Raw genomic sequence first — 20,394 nt, 5'->3', positions numbered from 1 at the left:
CATAACAGCGGACGGTCTACCTTATCGAACGCTGTTGAGAAATCAATGAACGCTGCGTACACTTTACCGCCACGGACCCTCACATATTTGTCTGTAATTATCTGTAACGCCGTAAGATTATCAAGAGTACCATGACTCTTACGAAAGCCTGTCTGTTCAAGGGGCAGTATATTACTATTAACTACCCACTCATTTATTGAGTACAGCAGGCATTTAGAAAAGACCTTACCAATTGCATCAAGAAGGGCGATTAGGCGATAGTTTTGAGGAACATTCCTATCGCCCTTCTTGATCAGCGGCACCAAAATGCTACCCTTCCAAGATGGCAGAACTGTTTTGCTCATGAAGCAGTACCTAAATATCGGAAACAAAATCTTGCTCCAAGAGCTGGGATCCTGCTTTAGAACCAAAACAGGGAGCTCATCTGGGCCCATTGCACCAGAGGAGCGTAATTCTATTGTAGCCCGTTCGATAACCCTCTCAGAGGGAGGATCTATGAGGGAGCCATCTTCTTTACAGTCCCCAGAGGCATTTAAACAGCCATTACTCGCGTAAAGGTTAGAAATAAAACTAATCCAAATGGCTTCAGCAATGGGAATTGGAGAAGGAAAAGACCTTGTTCCGCAGCCCTCACTAATTAGGGACCAGAACAACCTTGCTTGCCCGCGCACTGCGGCCTCAAGCAAGCTAACCCATATTGTGTCCTCTTTGTCCTTTTTTATTTTCATTTTGACCCTATGCCTCCTTCTTCTCAGAAGGGTTATTTTATTGTTTCTATCGAGGGATCTGCATAGATATTGTTCTCTAACTAGTTTATTTATTTCCCTATTGAGACACAAAATAGAACTAGGAGTTATTTTCCTCCTTTTTTGTCGAGAGGGTTTTCTAGCAACAGACGTTACCACCTTCAAAAAATCTTCAAAGAGGGGTAAAGACGAGCTATCCTCATTTTGTAAAGCATTTAGTTTATTCTCTATAATAGGTTCTAGGCCCATAATAGACGTGGAGTTCCAAAAGCAACGTCCAGTCTTGTTGGCAAAATTAACAAAGTCACCGCTAAGAGTCCAGGAATCAGTGATAGGCGGATTTATCAACACTGATACCGATAACACATTATGATCACTCAGTGTAGTCTGCAGGATTGATAGGTCGTTTAGAATATAAAAACTATTCATATCTATAACCATGTAATCTAAAATAGACCCACCATGAATGGATCTGTGCGTACAATTAGCTGGAAAATCAGAGGAAAATCTTCCGTTTACTATAATCCCCTCCATCTCAACAAGTTCGTTTAAAAACTGTTTCCCTCTCTTGTTTGTTTTAATCTTATCCGGAAAAACGGCCCGGGGAATATGGAGAGATTCCTCTTTCAACTTGTTTCGGAAAAGTTCCAAACTTAGGTTTGAGACATGACAGTTGAAATCTCCCACTAGTATTACATGGGGAAAGGGAATTTTATCCATAATTTTCTTTGTATAGTCAAAAACCTGTTTTAGAATGATATCGAAACTAGCTTCCGGGGGGATATAGGAGTTAATAATTACTAAGGGTTTCAAGTTCTCAAAATTGTCCGCACTAAACAATGTTACTGATTGAAACAGCTTACTTGAATCCAGGTGGTGAGAAAAATTCCACCTTATTTGATTTGAAAGTAAGCATGCAATACCACCCTTAGCATGGCCTCTCTTTGATGGCGAGGCTCCCCCCTCTAGGCAAAAGTATCTACACACCATGTTTCTTGTAAACAAATTACAGGGGCCTTCAATGAAGAAAGATACTGCCGTTTCTCCGGGTCATTTTTTAAACCAGCAACGTTCCACAAGATTATCTTCAGTCCACTGCTAAAGGTGTGAAAATAATTTGGAATGACAAGTGGATTGACTGGTCAGGACACCGGGCAACCAATTCCATTGGCAGTTTTCCTCACCCATAGTCCTATTAGTGCCCAAAGAGATAGGAGTTCTATATGTCACTTGGCGGGTACTTTTAGTTAGACTTATCTTTAAATCCTCGAAGCCCTGGGCAAACCCACTTGATCCAGATGAGAACGGGAAGGAATTTTTGACTACATTATCCTCTTTCCTATTTAATACAAATGGCATAACATCGATCACTCTACATTGAAAGTTCTCAGCCTGATGGAGGATAAGGTTTACAATTAATTTAGAATAGAATTTTGCCCTAATATACATCCTATCCTCACTTTTCAAGATCGTAACCAGACCAATATCATTAGATTGTAATAATTTTAATCCCTCAAGCTCCCCGAAACATTTGAGTAACATAGATCTATTTAATATTAGACCAGAATCAAATAAGGGGAAAAAATCCAATATGAGAGTATCGACCCCTTCTTTATTAGGGATTACATTCGAGTTTCTTAACTCTCCGTCATCAACCAAGAAAGGTAGGGCCTCTGGGTTAAGAGGGGTTAGTATAGAGGGTATAGCTATCTTCCTATCTTCCACAGGTGCAGGAACCAACACCCTACCAGGAAATCCAACACAACTTCCAGGTGCAGATACCCCTCCCTCAGGGACGGGGTTCACACCCTCCAAGGAAATAACTTCCATTACTGAACGATTTTGTCCCAGAGCTATAGGACCAACCAAGTCAGCAGACAACTTTACAGGAGAATTATTTTCAAGATCTTTTAAAGGAGAGTTCTCCAAACAGCCAAAGACAACTCTTCTCTGTCTTTTTTGCTTGTGTCTACGGACAGGTTTCCTCTTTTTCCCTCTGGTAGTTTTAGACTTTCCTTTTTAGTTTTCCTCCATTTTAATATTTTCCTCGGGCAAGAAGATTGGAAAAAGTTCTTTATTTGTATTTGTACCATTCAATCCCTCAATTGCCTCAAGCTCTTCAATTTTTAAATCATCATCAATGGCATTATTGTTAGCTGCTGGTAATGGAATGGGGGACAGATCTGCCTTTGCCCCGGATAAAACATTAACATCAGCAACCACTGATAATATATGTCCAACGTAGGGTTGAGGTTTAGGTGAATTCGCTACAACTAAAGGGGCCTTAGGAGAAGAAAGCGTAATAGGGCCTACTTGCGGAGCCAAACTACAACCCTTCTCAACATTTTTATTCACCAGGGCCGTCAAAATCTGTGTAACTGCCTCCAGTATACAATCCGAACTACCAACAAATCTACCCAGTAATGACAGAATGGAGGACAACAAATGTTCAAGGGCAATCATTGATTCAGAAATTGGTCTATCCTGCCGATCAGGTTTAATTAGCTCAATGCCGGATAGCTCCAACTCGGGACTCTTAGAAAGATTGGACAAAGAATACATATCAGAAGACTTCATAAAGGGCGTACTGCTATATAACAATAACCCAGATGGACCTGAAACTAGTGGTGTTTTAGTGGAACCCACAGATTCAGAGAGGATGTCAGGAAGATACCTCTTACAGAGCTCCATATCAATATCTGGAAATAAAGGGTTTCCATCAGGAGTCGCCAAAACATCCCCTACAGAATTAGAAGTCAAAATGTGCCCCGTCGAAGCCATAGGGATAGGTTGAAGCGGGCTTACTACTATTAAAGAAGAAGCACCTGAGGGAGAAGGTGGATTAGGAATGTTCTCCGTAGGAGGATGTATATCAATAGAGTTAAAGTCGAGATGATCATAAACCACCGACAGGGGAACAAATACACCTGGTGTATTTACCACACAGACGTCTGCACGTACAATTGTAATAGGAGAAGCGACCCCATTTGGCACCGGTATGTTTAAGGGTTTTTCCCATAAGTCAAATAATTGACATTGTCCCTTAACGAGGGGTAGCTGTGCATTCTTATTTCGTAAAGGATTAGATTTTGTCTTACTACACGCTCTTCCCATGAGAATTCTCCCTGATCGCAACTTTTTGGCGGTCATATTTATATTCTCACTACACGATCAAAAATTGAAAAGTAAACAGTAAATATAAATACAAAACACGTTAAAATTTAAAACACCAGGCTAAGGCAAAGTAATGCACCCCAAACTTCTAAACCACGTATAATCGCTGCAGAAAATAAATACTATCTAAGGTCACGCATTACGTGTGTTAACAATGCAAAGTGCCACGATGTTTATCAAAAAATAATTATGGTAAAATGAAAAGGAATGGGCCCGGCCCGGCCTACTTCGGTCTCTGAGGGCTTAGAGGGCCCGCCCTTTCCCGGGCTTAGCCCGGCACCGCCCGCGCGCGTCCCGCGATGCGCAGAACTGCAGCGCAATTTGAGCCAGGTGAGGGGAGCGTGGCGGGGAGGTGCTCCAGGCCCAGATGGCTTGTGGGCGATGATGTTTCTTGGCCTCCCTGTCAGCCAACAAGCCCACAGTAACGAGTGTTTCCCGCGAAGCGGGAAACACGAGCAGTTAAGCACAAGCGCTGCCAAATAGCGCTATGAAATAAACAGTAGCGTTATTCTTGCAGTTACGGCTGCACAATGAGAGTTCACCTCCTCAGCAAAACGGCAGCCAACTCCAGATCAGCAGCAAAAATCTCCGCTCTCCAGCGGTACTGCAGCGCAATTTGAGCCAGGTGAGGGCGGCGTGGCGGGTAGGTGATCCAGGGCCAGATGGCTTGTGGGCGATGATGTTTCCTGGCCTCCCTGTCAGCCAACAAGCCCACAGTAACGAGTGTTTCCCGCGAAGCGGGAAACACGAGCAGTTAAGCACAAGCGCTGCCAAATAGCGCTATGAAATAAACAGGAGCGTTATTCTTGCAGTTACGGCTGCACAACGAGAGTTCACCTCCTCAGCAAAACGGCAGCCAACTCCAGATCAGCAGCAAAAATCTCCGCTCTCCAGCGGTACTGCAGCGCAATTTGAGCCAGGTGAGGGGGGCGTTGCGGGGAGGTGCTCCAGGCCCAGATGGCTTGTGGGCGATGATGTTTCCTGGCCTCCCTGTCAGCCAACAAGCCCACAGTAACGAGTGTTTCCCGCGAAGCGGGAAACACGAGCAGTTAAGCACAAGCGCTGCCAAATAGCGCTATGAAATAAACAGGAGCGTTATTCTTGCAGTTACGGCTGCACAACGAGAGTTCACCTCCTCAGCAAAACGGCAGCCAACTCCAGATCAGCAGCAAAAATCTCCGCTCTCCAGCGGTACTGCAGCGCAATTTGAGCCAGGTGAGGGGGGCGTGGCGGGGAGGTGCTCCAGGCCCAGATGGCTTGTGGGCGATGATGTTTCCTGGCCTCCCTGTCAGCCAACAAGCCCACAGTAACGAGTGTTCCCCGCGAAGCGGGAAACACGAGCAGTTAAGCACAAGCGCTGCCAAATAGCGCTATGAAATAAACAGGAGCGTTATTCTTGCAGTTACGGCTGCACAACCAGAGTTCACCTCCTCAGCAAAACGGCAGCCAACTCCAGATCAGCAGCAAAAATCTGGAGTTAGACAACCATATTCCATAGGACAATAAGTGAAAGGTTAACCATTTGGAAACGTGTTTTTCTATGGGAAAATGTCAATGAAAAACATGTTTGTACTAAGCATGGTCGGAAAATCCGTTACGCTCGCGGATTTTGCGGATTTTCGGTAAATTCGCAATCCGCGAACGCTCGCGAATTTACCGAAAATCCGCAAATTCGCACGCAGCGGATTTTTTTTTCTTGGTGATACAATTTTGCGGCGTGCGGTGTAAGTTCGCAATTGCGAACTGGTACAAAACCCTCGAGAACTGGCAGAAATCCTTGCGAACTGGCAGAAATCCTTGCGAACACAAAAAAAGCATTCAGCAGGTTCAAAAGTTCAAACTCATCATTAGTAACCATTCCCTGTAGTGCTTCCTGACAAGGGCCCCTCCAGAGTTCAGTTGCTAGTTGCAACAATTGTATGACCCTGCTCTGACCCTCACAGCAGGCTCATAGAATAGCTACAAGTAGGCCACAAAGGTCCTGGAAAAAAAATTGCACTGCAACAGAAAGCAAATTACAGATAAGGAAGCAGGTGCCAGACTGGAATTTTAAAACAGTGACACATTAATAAATCAACCCCAAATTAATTCATGTCAGTTGAAGCAGGCAGGTGTGCTTGCTTTTTCCCCCCATAATCTACAGTGATGATGAACCAGAGGGTGGCATTGATGTACCAGAGGGTGGCATGGATGAAACAGAGGGTGGCAGGGGTGAAACAGAGGGTGCTGGGAACCTGTGATGATGAACCAGACGTAGAAACAACATAATCGTGACCGTTGCGAGCCGACATGTAAGTTCGCAATTGCGAACTGGTACAAAACCCTCGCGAACTGGCAGAAATCCTTGCGAACTGGCAGAAATCCTTGCGAACACAAAAAAAGCATTCAGCAGGTTCAAAAGTTCAAACTCATCATTAGTAACCATTCCCTGTAGTGCTTCCTGACAAGGGCCCCTCCAGAGTTCAGTTGCTAGTTGCAACAATTGTATGACCCTGCTCTGACCCTCACAGCAGGCTCATAGAATAGCTACAAGTAGGCCACAAAGGTCCTGGAAAAAAAAATTGCACTGCAAAAGAAAGCAAATTACAGATAAGGAAGCAGGTGTCGGACTGGAATTTTAAAACAGTGACACATTAATAAATCAACCCCAAATTAATTCATGTCAGTTGAAGCAGGCAGGTGTGCTTGCTTTTTCCCCCCATAATCTACAGTGATGATGAACCAGAGGGTGGCATTGATGTACCAGAGGGTGGCATGGGTGAAACAGAGGGTGGCAGGGGTGAAACAGAGGGTGCTGGGAACCTGTGATGATGAACCAGACGTAGAAACAACATAATCGTGACCGTTGCGAGCCGACATGTAAGTTCGCAATTGCGAACTAGTACAAAACCCTCGCGAACTGGCAGAAATCCTTGCGAACTGGCAGAAATCCTTGCGAACACAAAAAAAAATCCGCAAATTCGCGAGAATTCGCGGATTTTGCGGACTGCGAGTTCGCAAATTCGCAAAATTTGTGAACGCCAGATTCACAAAATTCGCCCATGCTTAGTTTGTACACAATTCTGCACAGCAAGTAATAAACAGTGGAGGCTGGTTGTAGGAATAGAAGTATGCTGGCATGCATTTTTTTCAAAGATAGCCATTCACCTTTTTTGTATGAATCTTTGTATATTTTAGGTCTATGTATATGATGAATAGAGTTTCACATTTATTTCTGAATGGGTTCCACATATAATAGATTAAATACGAAAAACTGATTTCACCAACCCTTAAGTCTTAAAATGTATTTTTGTTTCTTCAGATTGTTCACCAGTACCTTAGGAATCTCACCGACATTTGTACCAATTTACAAGTGCAAAGTGACATTGACACCACTGGACCAGTGCACAATATTATTAGTATCACCTGACCAGGAAAAAATTGTTCTACAGTTGGCCAGTGAAAAATGTGGATATAAAACTGCCAGGCTCTGATGCCAAACTGCTAAGTAGTAGTGCAATTTTATCTAGAACTTTTTCATTCTTTGAAGTAACATCAAAACCAAATCATTACAGTCAAGAAATTTGAACTTATAAACAATATGGACTGCCTGGCCAAATGTATATTACTGAAAAGAAGATAAAAATTGAACAGTAAGTAAGAGAAGGAAGGAAAAAAAGCCCAAGGGAAATAAATGTTAAACTATACAGTAATATCCTAGAAAGTCCAATGGATTATGCTCCACACTAGCTCAGAAACAGTGACCAAGATTTCTGAATGAGGCAAAGTTCAGTCCTGAACCTCAAAACTACCACCACTATCAGAAATCATCAGAGGATCCGTCCCTGAGTTATTTTGACGATATATTAAGGATCATGGGACAGGTGTACCTGTTGGCATTTGCAAACCATCTGATTCGCAAAATTAGATTGTTTGTGGCAAATATAAAGTGGTTAGGTATGTATTAAACCCATTTCAGGAGTCAGTGAAGTATTATCGACTTCTAAAATGGGTTTGGAAATGGATACGGAATCAAACTTTGGAAGGGTCTGTTATTCGACATCCCTTCCAGAATGTTAGTCGACATCATATTTATCAATGGTTTTCAACCAGAATGTAAGTCTCAAACCATTGATAAGTTAGTTCCTGAATCCCATGTTGTAGTGGTAACTGATTAACAATGAGTAAAAGGTCCTGTTTGGACCCCTCCCCCTTTACGAATTGTGATTGTAGCTTCTAGGGGAGTACGTAGTGGTCCAGGACTCCCAGTGACTTTTACTAACGTTTTTCAAAAGTTAATTTTAAAAAAATCAGCATCTCTTCCTTTAAGCAAAATAGACTCCTTTAAAAATCACTTTTGAAATGCAGACATGGTGATGGTGGATTTTTTGTGCCATGCAGGCCACCATCCCTGTCTTTGTAACCAGTCGGAAGGAGTCTCACTTTTTGACCTGTCTAAGTAATATTTATTAGCTAGGTCGTTTTGTAACCCACAGACTTATTTTTTAAAAAGTAATATTATTGCATCAGTTTGCAAAATTAGATACTGTTTGCAAAATCAGTCTTGACCCTGTACCTCATGGGAACAGTCCAGCCCGAACTGCCAAGCCAGATCCGCCCAGGACCGGAAACAAGCATCCTGGGACCGGTTTCGGGTTTCACCCCTCATCAGCCAGGATAGCTTGATTCCAGTGGCACAGTGAGCCCAGGACCCACGTCTGGGCATACCTGGCGCACTTAGGGCGAGAAAGCAAAAGACACATGATGGACGAATGCAGAGCAAATCAAAACATTCACCCCCAGTCAATAGATCTGGGTGAAATCCATCATTCTTTTGCTCTCCATGCCACCCCAGTTTAGACCTGGCCATATGCAAATCAACCCTTGTGCCTCATGGGAACAGTCCAGCCCGAACTGCCAAGCCAGGTCCTCCCTGGACCAGAAACAAGCATCCTAGGACCTGTTTCAGGTTTTCACCCCTCATCAGCCATGATAGCTTGATTCCAGTGGAACAGTGAGCCCAGGACCCACGTCTGGGCATACCTGGCGCACTTAGGGCGAGAAAGCAAAAGACACACAATTGATGGACAGAATGCAGAACAAATCAAAACATTCACCCACAGTCAAGAGATATGGGTTAAATCTATCATTCTTTTGCTCACCATGCCACCCCAGTTTAGACCTGGCCATATGCAAATCAATATTTACCTGTGCCTCATGGGAACAGTCCAGCCCAAACTGCCAAGCCAGGCCCTCGCTGGGCCGGAAACAAGCATCCTAGGAGTGGTTTTGGATTTTCACCCCTCATCAGCCAGGATAGCGTGGGGGGGCGTGGCCAGGTACCGACAATGGCGGTCGCCTTCTGTAGGAGCTCCCAACCCGGGCATACATAATCCTGAATACTTGCCGGATACTGCGGGGCCTGTCGCTTGCTGAGTTTGGCCGCCGCAGGGGCTGCCAGGCACTGACCTCCGTAGCATTCTTTGGGTCCCGATTAGGACCAAGTTGCGGAGTGAGCGGACCTAGTCTGGAGGGGCCGCGAGGCCTGAGACGGCCCGGGCCACTGTTGCAGTGCCACCCGCCGGAGAGCGAGCAGTACTGGCGGTGGCATAGGGGACAGGCAACGGAGACCTGAGCCAAAATGGTGGTCCTTCCGCGGCTACTCTATTATGTTATGTATTATTTCAGGACACTATTGTAAGCTTCCCGATTCATGCCCTTATATAGGTATAAATCACCATATCCTTATATCCTTTTGCATGCTCATGACGAGCTCAGCTCGTCATGAGGCACGGCGCTCCAGTGCTCATGACGAGCTCAGCTCGTCATGGGCCGTGGAACGCTCAGGTGCGGGGAGAATTCCCCTCCTGTGCTCAGCGTTCCATGGGAGCCAATGCACCTGTGACGAGCTGAGCTCGTCATGAGCACAGGAGCGCCGTAGCTCATGACTAGCTCAGCTCGTCATGAGCATGCGGGCGCTGTGCGCGCCCCCCCCAGCACAGCGGGGCAATTGCCCCCGCAGCGAAGGGGATATAGGCATAGAAATCATACCATATTTAGGCATAGCTCATGCAGTCCAAATACGGCAGGGCTACTTCCACTAGTTCCAAAAATCCACAACGATTTCTTGGAAAAACTCAGCTTCAGCAGCTAGGGACGTCCCCTTGCTTAAATATTGATTTGTCCAAGAACTCATGGAGTTTTCACAGAACTGAGGGGCAAATTATCAAGATGTGCGTTAAAAAACGCACATCGCACATTTCCCTATCGCCGACTATAGTCGGATTTTATCGCCATAATAGCGCGTTATTATCAACGCGCAACACGTAGGTGATAATAAATCCGGCGACAGTCGGCAATAGGGAACATTAGCGCGTGAAACAAGCGTTGTTGTCACGCGCTAATGTGTGCCTTGATAATATGGGGGGTGGATTCAGCTTTATGATCCACACCCCCATGTTATCAATGCCTAACACCTGATCAAAGCAGGAGTTTGGAGACCTGCTATAAACGAGTTTATCGCAGGTCTCCTTCTCCCAAAGCCTGCCTTGATAATAGGGTGTTACCACCTCCAACCACATTCTACATGTGGTTGGACGTGGGAACACCCACCCTGCATCCCATTAGCGTTATCTATCGCCCCCAGCTCGAGGGCGATGTATGAAGTCAAGAATACGTCTCTAACTCCGGTTACAGACGCATTGAGAATAGTGCAATAAAAAAAAATGTGTTAGCGACTTTAAAAAGTCGCTAACACATTTATCGCGGGCTTGATATGATGCCCCTAAGACTCTTTGATGATATTATTACGTCCAACTGTACGTCAAAGTTGGCACCTTCAAGGTATAAATATGCCCACACTCGCCCAAGCAAACACACAATGGTTTGGAGCAGTTCGACTATCTACTTGCCATACGCGCCCTGCTACAGCCAGTGCTGAAGGAAGGCGACCTCCAGCAGACGCACTGAGAGAGACACTGTCTTTTCTCCTGCCGAGAAATCCAGCTCCAGTGTTTCCAAGGTACCCTTGCGGGTTGTTGGGAAATCGAATCCCGAGACGGACCTTCTCCATTCTAAACTAAGGTACGGAGCTGATTGGACCCTTAGAGAAATCTTGAGCAGATTCTTGGCAAAAGAATACTACATTTATGCTGCACCTCACTTACTTCTTCCCTCGTACTAAGCTTAGGTTTGGTACACCGGGGTAGGCGTATTTTAGAAGCACCAGTTGAATTCTTTTAGCCTCAGCTATTTATGTATGTATTTATATATGGTTTAGGAACCATACAATGCCCTTACAGTATTATTTTATTCTACTATTTATACTGTACACATTATATTTTACAAACAGTTTTACGATTGTAGCAGTCATTTCTTATGCTTGAGAAAAAAGACTGTTCAATAAATCCTTTTATTGAAAACGCCCGTCTTTCTACTTTCTCTGCACCTCTAGTGAAACGAAGCATGCACGATTGACTGAGTGTAATATATATCTGTTGTTTCCACGACTCTGAAGATACGTTTTATCTTGAGGAAACAAATTTGTCAAGTTTATGCAGTTGTCAGAAACTAATCCCTTCTTGTGAATTCGAGAACGTTTCTAGTGACCTCTGAGCTAGCTGGCACACACAATTAAGTCTAGTAAATTCGATAGAGACCTAGTCGACCTCAGTCCTACGTCTAATCTATAGGATATATTATTCCAATGCGCAGAGCCTATTGGGAATATAGGAACTTCACTACAATTACTTTACAAATATACCACTTATGCTCCCGAGCAACACTTTTAAATTAATGAATACCTTGTTGGTCAAACTTATCGGGAGGTCGGGCAGGCGGAGGATTAGCCTAAAGAAATTGCAGCATAGCACATCTGGAGGGGGCCTAGGTGTGCCTGATCTTAGGGCGTATTTTATGCCTGTCAACTGCAGTGGCTATCCTTCTGGACGGCAGGGCGGAACTTGCAGGAGATAGGGATGACCGAACAAGATATAGGTAAAGGGGTGCTTCACACCCTTTTGCTACCTCATAGCAAGCTACCGCGGGACCTCTCCCCCCTTCTGCGCACTGCGCTGCAATGTTGGAGGGCAGCGCTGCAGTATACAGGGTCCTCTCCTGCATAAGCCGGGAATATACCTCTTCTTGGCATTCCTTTACAAAGTGGACGCCTATCGCTGCGCAGGCTCACACCCTGAACTGATGTGGCAGTCACTACAGTTGCAGACCTCTTCGGTGAGGGACTATTACTGGACAATGATAATTTTGTTCGGGAAAAGGGAGCACCAGACCATCTGTACCTCTTACATGCGGCTCTGCTACAATATGTCCGGAAGTATTGGGCCCCACAGAGACAGAAGCCTCCCACTATAAACGCTATATTACATGGGCAGGGGAAGCCACCTCATCAAGTGGTTATACGTAGGACTCCGCTCCCATACGCAAGCTGACCTGACACCGCTCCGCACCGCCTGGGAAGGGGACATAGACAGGGCCCTTACGGATAAGGAATAGGAGAGAGCGATGGAACACCCAAAAAAAATATCGCGGATTGCTCGCTTTAAATATATTCAAACTATGATTCTACATAGGGCGTATCTTACGCCATGTAAGCTTGACAGGATATTCCCTGCAGTGCGCCACTACTGCCCTAGATGCTAACTAGAGGGAGCGGACCTAGTACACATGATATGGTCCTGTCCGTGGCTTGGAGGATATTGGGCTTCGGTCAGGGCACACACAGCGGAAGTCACACAAAGGGAGATAGATGCTACAGTTGAGAGCTGTATCCTGGGGCGGCGGAAGGGAACTTCTAAATTCAAGGTGAAATATAGATTTGAGAACTTGGCGCTTCTCCTGGCAGTGCGGGCGATCACTATGCGGTGGAAGTGGAAAGCACCACCCTGTATCCATACATGGCAGAGTGAACTGACACGGTGGGAAGTTGCAGAGAGTGCTGCATTGAGACAGGAAGAAGCTAGGGGGTTGCGCAAGACACCGATTCTGATGGACTGGGAACTTATGTTGGGGGCATGTAGGTCTTTGGACATAGCCTTTGACACCGAGGCTAGTAATGCATAGGGCAATGGTCCAACCCACGGAGTGGAGTGGCATGGCCCTGTGTACCAGCGGAGCGTGCTGGGGATAGTGTTTGTGTTGGAGCAGGCGACCAACCCTAGATAGAGTCACTATGTATATAAGCAGGATCAGAGGGTGGGGGGAGGGTGAAGAACAGTTGTGTTTTTTTTCCCCATTTTTTTGTGTAAGCATATGTGCGGATGAGACAGTGACGCACTTGTATCCAGGAGTTTTGTATTAATGCGGAGAAGATAACATAATGTCATAATGGTCTCACTTGATAACGCACTGGATACATTTTGGACTGGCCAAGGCATAAGAGCACTGATGGGAATATCTGAAAGTGGGCTTTGGTAATATGTGATATGGACATTGTTGTGGTATGCTTTCTATATTGTCATAAGCTGTTCAATGCACAGATGTACAATTTTATGTCCATGTATGATGTGGAGAAAACTAAAATCCAATAAAACTATGTTTAAAAAAAAAAAGCCAGGATAGCTTGATTCCAGTGGCACAATGAGCCCAGGACCCACGTCTGGGCATACCTAACGCACTTAGGGAGAGAAAGCAGTTTGGGCTGGACTGTTCCCATTGAGCGCAGGGTCAAGACTGATTTGCATATATCTGAGTTCAAACTGGAATGGCATGGTGAGCAAAAAAACTATGGATTTAGGTCCAGATTTCTGTACTGGGGTGAATGTATGACATTGTTCTGCATTCTGTCCAATAATTGTTCTTTTTGCATTTGTCACCCGAGAGGGACGGGTATGCCCAGACAGGGGTCCCATGCTCTCCATGCCACTGGAGTCAAGCTATTCTGGCTGATGAGGGCTGAAAGTTCAAAACCGGTCCTAGGATGCTTAGTTCCAGTCCAGGGAGGACCTGGCCTGGCAGTTCGGGCAGGACTGTCCCATTGGACGCAAGGTCAAGACTGATTTGCATATGACTGGGTCCAAACTGGAATGGCATGGTGAACAAAAAAATTGTGGATTTAGGCCCAGGTCTCTGTACTGGGGTGAATGTATGACATTGTTCTGCATCTGTCCATCAAATGTTCTTTTTGCATTTGCCAAATAACTGAGGCATCTGCACCCGTGGGTTCTTCCAATACTGCTGAGGTGGACTCTTTTCCTTTCCCCGATCCATTTGGAATCGTCACCTAATGTTTTTAGTCCTTCAACCAAAGGCCAGCCAGCAAAAGGGTCTAAGTATGCGTCAACTTTAAAACACATGCCCACCAGTGGCAAGCCAAAAGCTAGACTCTAGAGGCCAGCGTGAGGCATTTATTGCTGAGGCTGTAAGGGTTTTGTGCAGTAAAGTAACTGATATATTGGAGGCTAAACTAAAACCCCTTTATTAATGGCTGTGGGTTATTGAGGAAGAACTTTGAAAGATGAATTTAGCTCCATTACCTCAGTCTTCGAATCTTTCCCTCAAGTGCAGGCGTAATTTCTTCCACAAAATGCTTTGTCAATGACACTGAGACCAGCGGCCAAGCACCCACTCATACTTCTATGAAGACAGGGGCTAGACCAAAATTTATGGTTAATCCTGCCCTTTCGGGCAAGGAGCAGATTAACTCTAGTTTCGGGAGGGCTATAATGGAGGAGGCTATTGGGGAAACTGGGGTGCTACAAACATTGCATACTTGTCTGGTCTACTGAAAGACCCCCCTCTCGAATATCCAAACAATTAATCCATAGTCTATGTTAAAACAAAATCTAAGACCATGCTCTGTTGCTTTACTTTCTACTAAAAAGCCTACAAATGTTATTAAATGTGTCTTTTACTAAACTACAGTGGCCTTCTGTTTCTGGATTTGGTATGTTATTGAGTAGATGCCCTATTAAAGGCTGACCAACATGACATCACCCCAATCAAGGTGCCATCAGCACACAACTCAGACTGAACAAATGCCTCTTAAATCAGCTCCCCATTGACATAAAAACTGCACCCAACATCTGACATCTGATTTTTCAAAATCCAAGAACTCAAATATCTTATTGTTGTGGATCCTTAATCCAAGGGTTGTGTGGGTGGCCCAATAACTTATGTACAAGGAAAATCTGGCAATGTCTTTTCTTGGCCTTATTTCCTTTTCGAACACCTGTAACTGTTGACGCATTTCAGCCTGTCAAGCCGTTTCAGGCCTCATCAGGACAAAGGGCAACAATAATCTTACAAGAAATCCACAAAATAGTATTACAGTTACTGGGATAAGCGCAGAGGAGTAGTTGATCCACAACAATAAGATATTTGAGTTCTTGGATTCTGAACAAGATATATTGCTTTTGAATCTTGATAAGTATTTTCACACAAGATTAAATATTGCGTGAATTGTATGTATGATGTAAAAATATGAAAAAGGATTTCTAAAGGAATACGTTAAATCATCTTTTGTTGTATGTTTTTTCTTTTTAGTTTTAGTTGTTGGTAATGGCTAGTAGATGAACGTTGTATTAGATGAGATATTTACTATACAATGTACTATATGATGAGACAGATAATTAGTAGTATTTGGCTTGACAAATAACCTCCCTTAAGAAAATACCATTGGCATCCCCTTTTTCTTAATTAGCTATATTCACCCAGATGCCGCATGGTTTACCGGGTATCCCCTGTTGTTAATAATAAGAACTGTTCTGGGCAGGTGTTAGTTTTTGAAGATATTCGCGCTTAGCGCGAATATTTCCATCCCTACACCTGCCTTGCTAATAGGCGATAGCGACGTTAGCGACTGCTTTCAGTCGCTAACAGGTTGGGTACGTCCACTTTGCATGTCATTAGCGCTAAATATCGCTGACATGCAAAGCGGGCCCCAAACCGCTCACTATCGCCTACAAGCTGTTGCTAACTGCTGTTAGTGACAGCTTGCTAATAGGGCGATAGAATTATCGTCGCTTAGCGGCCGAAAACGGCCGCTAAAGCGGCGATAAGTCACTATCGCCACCCTTGATAATATGCCCCTTTCTTTTCCCCTGTTGACTGAATTTGATCAAACATTTTCCCATATATTCTAAGTACATGTGGGGCAAAGATGAAAATGTAGAGTTTTCCAGAGTATGAGTTAAAGCCAATCACTGACTCATGGTATTTGGTATGTTTTAAACATGAATGCCTTATCTGAATATAAGAAGAAAGTAAACGGCCTAAGTGTTTTAAATGTGTAGTAACATTGTATTTGGATTACCATAACGATCACTGATTTCAAATCCTAATTGAGCAAATTAGACGCTATTAGTTGATTCTGAGTGATTTATATTGAATATGTATCTAGAGGAGCTCCAATTCAAACTGCACCAATCAGAGTAAATTGAGCCAAGACCAATATCTGTCTGTCCCCACACATCGGGCCAGATGAGTGACCATAGCATTTTGCGACTCGCAAATTGCAACAAATTGCAAGTCGCAATTTGTGAGTCACAAAATGCTATGTACAACAGTGTCTGAGACACTGTTTGTGATTCCCAATGGGGTCGCAAATGGCATGCTTCATAAATATTAATGAGGCAGTCGCAATTTGCGACCCCATTGCGAATGGCTAGCACTCTCAGGGATGGTGGTCTGCTCGGGTTGGCAGACCACCATGTCTGGGTCTGCTTTAAATAAAGCCATTAAAAAAAATGCTGCCCGTTTTCCTTAAAGGAAAACGGGATGCATTTAAAAAATAAAAATGAAACTTTTAAGTTTCATTTTTTAAGGGCAGGCAGTGGTCCTTGGGACCACTGCCTGCCCATAAAAAATAATTGTGCATGCCTTCCCAAGGAGGAAGGGGTCCCTTAATTGATTAGTGACTCGCAAAATAGAGTTGGTACATGGGCCACATAATTATTGCGGTAGAAAACGGGCCAAAAACCCCTTTGCAACCGCAAAACACAGTCGTACATCTGGCGGATTGCCTTCATTTAAGAACATCTCATCCTTTGTCACCACAAATGTACATACCAGGATTTATTTGTAGGATTACTTTCCCATGATGATAGACTTTCAATATAGGAGTCCGAGAAAGGCCTCCAGACTCAAGATCAAAACCACTTTCATCAATGTTAATTCAGAAATCTACATACATGTTCCAAGTGTAAATGTGCTGGTTACATTTAAGATTGATTCTATGTCTCGAATCTTTCAATGACTAACATTTTTAATCCTTTACCATCAGTTTTTCATTCGAAGTAGCCCTTATTCGAATAATGACCAAAACAATTACGTTGGTCTTAAGTACATTATTAAGCAAGAAGTTATGAGTTGGATAGGTGCACAATAGTCTAAGTTGCTTCTGTGTACTCCAAGACATATGTGAAATAAGAGCAGCATCATCAGCATGCATTATAGGCTACCAGCTGAGGTGTTTGCCCTGAAAGTCAACAGCAAGAGCATTTAACCAATCTGGAAGAGCATCGATAAGAGAACTAGAAAATCTAGGAGCCAAACACTTAAGAAAGGTTTTCATTTGCCTGTAAACTAAATAATAAGATGTTCAACTCCCCAAAAACTACCATACCATTATCTGAACAGAGAAGTGGAATAGTTTAAACATACTCCCTGGATTAGTCGATGTTTCTACTTTCCCAAAACAATACGGTAATGGCGTACACTAGGTAAACCAGCGGAATGTACCCATACTACTACCACCATTTCATATTGGTTCAAGCAATCTCACCATCCCATTTGTCCAGCCCTTTCCATAAATGTCAAAAGTCAGTCCTTTCTCTTAGGCCTCCTTCATCTCTCTTCAGCTATCAACACCATTGACAAACAGACCCTCGCAGTGTTCTCTTTATTCTCCTGCAATTTGACTCCAGTCATTCAGATGTGGCCCTCCCATTCTGAGCAACAACCTGCAAAGAACAGAGTACCCCAAAGATTCATTCTTTCACAAGTGGTCCTGCTGGATAATCAAGTTTCAACAACACAATGATAAAACTCAACAACTCTGTTTAAACATCTCTTCAGTCCCTCAAATAGACCAGTTGCAGTGCCAGGTGGCCAGCACCCATCTTTAAAGTGGCCCCCATCAGACAGAAATGTTCCTCTTTAACAAAGCTCCCAACAAGCCCAAATCTAGTACAAGCACTTTAAGAGGAAACTAGGAGATTTCTCTCAGGAACTCATCCCCAATGCAAATTCCATAGGGTTTATCACAGATTGAAAGCTCTCCTTTAAGATCCACACTTCCAAGAAGACATGAGCTGCCGGCTAGTATCTCTTTCTCTCCATTCAGATCCACCAAATGAGACCTGGGGCCATATTATGCATTGTGATTGTTTGCACCGGGCCCACCTTTAAAAGGTGCGCCGGGCGTAAACAATCACAGTGCACCCTATTATGATGTATGCGTTGCCCCGAGGGCAGCCGCGACCTCACACGGCCCTGGGGGCAGCACATTCATGTGAAAACACAGAGCAGTCGCTTTTCTTAGGATATTAGAGATCCCCTTGGAGGCGGGTGCAGTTAGTGACTGCACCCACCTGCAAGGGGATGTCTGGTGGGTCCATGGGACCCACTTTACCCCCTACAGAGGGTTGCTGTCAGGAGGCGCACTGATAGTGTGCCACCTTTTAAATGGCGCACAGTCAGTGCGCCTTCTGAGGTCTTCTGTGACTCTGCGCCCACGTCTGTAATAAGGTGTGGGCTCAGAGTCAAAGGAATTCCATCATTTGCATAGAGCACGCCCCTATGCAAATAAGGGGACACCCTCTGAAGGTAGCACTGGAGCATTAAGTGCGCCATCGCTATTGGTATTATAGAAGGGGACGCACACGCGTCTGCGCCCCCCTTCTATAATACCAAGGTGCCCCGAGAGTATGCAAAGCGGGCGCAAATGCCCGTTGCACCCCCGGTGCACCCTCCTTAATACAGCCACTGGTCCTTTCCCTGGATGTGGCAATTCTGTACTCACCAGCCTCACCAATATACATTTTACTGCAATAGCTCTATAGTATATTCCACGCGACTTTGTATTTATTGGGTATTTTTCTCCTGGTAAACATTGGCCGGTTTGAGCTAGTAAAATATACATGGGGAGAATTGCAGTGTGTGGTAATGGTTCCTGCGGGGACAGAAATGTCATGGTCTACACATATTCATGGCCTTGCAATATATAGAAATTGATAATCAGGCATGCCTCCCAATTCTGGTCCATGTTTGCCCAGAAGCTGCTTTGACCGGTCAGTACATAATGCACGACAAACTATACCATGATAAATGTAATGATTTTCTGGCATTCAAATCAATTAACAACAAAGAAAAATGCTGAGCACGTTATCTACAGTTCGCATTGATCTTATGCTGACATAGAAGTTCAAAATAGATAGGGGTGTCAGTCCAAGAGTAAACAAGATATGATAGTCCTCAATCACACAAAGTTACTGCTGTTGGCCCAGTTTATAAATGTTTTTCTTGGATAAATACATCTTCAAAAACTACAGCTCTTGTAACCACTTCACAGCTCATTGTTACATTTACTGTTAAAAGAGAACAGCAGCTCAGTGTTTCAGCATTAACCTTTTTATGTGCCAGAGGTAGCAGTTATCTCATTTCTTCCCACAGACCAATGGATTTTTCACAGAATTTGGACTTTGAGAATGCAGATATTGGCCACTGCCCCACTCAGGAACAGGCCAGACCACCTCCAGATGAAGGAGAAGATGGGGGAGCCCCAACAAAGTCACCAGGCAAAATCCAACCCACACCTGTCCCCGGTGGAGCAGAAGAGATTACATCCACTCCTCCCAAATTCACCCCCCCACCACCTCCTTTGCCTCCTCCTTTTGTAAGTATAACTTGCGTTTTCTGAATTATAGGTTTTGAATTGTAGTATCTAAAATGTTAACTACTCTTTCAACAGAAGAGCAACCCTGACGTGCTGTAAAATGGACTGTGCTCACGTTTACAAAACATCCATACTTCTCCTGCTGTGTTCATGTGCACTTCTTCCAAAGTGTAGTAACGAGGCAGCCTTACAAAGCATGGTCCCTCCTTCCTGTCCTAAATTAAAATAAATAAATGAATACATAAAATATAAATAAATGTATGGCTTCCTGCCACCCATCCCCACCACTCTGTGGCCCTCCTCCAGAATCTGTGCTCCCTGCATTTCAAAGCTGCTTTGACAGGCTGCACCAGAGTCTAGCCAGGTTACCACGGAATTCCTTTATAACATAGCAACAGTGGTTAACAAGTTCTATTAGTGACCATGCCTTTGTTCCTACAGATAAACTAGTAATACTACATGACTCCTCAGATTTGAAAGGTGTATCCTTCCACCGGTTGTGCTGGTTGTCAGTTGCGTTTGCAACACTTAAGATGTGCATCCTCAGGCACTGGTGTTCCCCCATCACTCAAACACACGGAGAGTGGTTGATTGAAATGTAAAAAATGGTCTCTTATATGCAAATTATATAAATAGACCAGGATA

The 20,394-nt window shown here is 44.3% G+C and overlaps 1 protein-coding gene across 7 annotated transcripts in view; it reads left to right on the top strand.

Moving 5' to 3' along the window:
- LAMA2 (laminin subunit alpha 2) overlaps positions 1–20,394 on the top strand; it is a 3,858,378-nt gene that overhangs the window by 3,699,523 nt on the left and 138,461 nt on the right. For all 7 annotated transcript variants that reach the window (XM_086927001.1, XM_086926997.1, XM_086927002.1 and 4 more), the window contains one exon: positions 19,527–19,749. In XM_086927001.1, coding sequence (XP_086783127.1) covers positions 19,527–19,749 — 223 coding nt within the window. The remainder of the gene's footprint in view (positions 1–19,526; positions 19,750–20,394) is intronic.

The sequence above is a fragment of the Lissotriton vulgaris genome, chromosome 6 (genome assembly GCF_964263255.1).
Source record: "Lissotriton vulgaris chromosome 6, aLisVul1.2, whole genome shotgun sequence".
Classification (NCBI taxonomy): Eukaryota; Metazoa; Chordata; class Amphibia; order Caudata; family Salamandridae; genus Lissotriton; species Lissotriton vulgaris.
The sequence above is the reverse complement of the archived record's forward strand: the minus strand, read 5'-3'. Positions and strand labels throughout refer to the sequence as shown.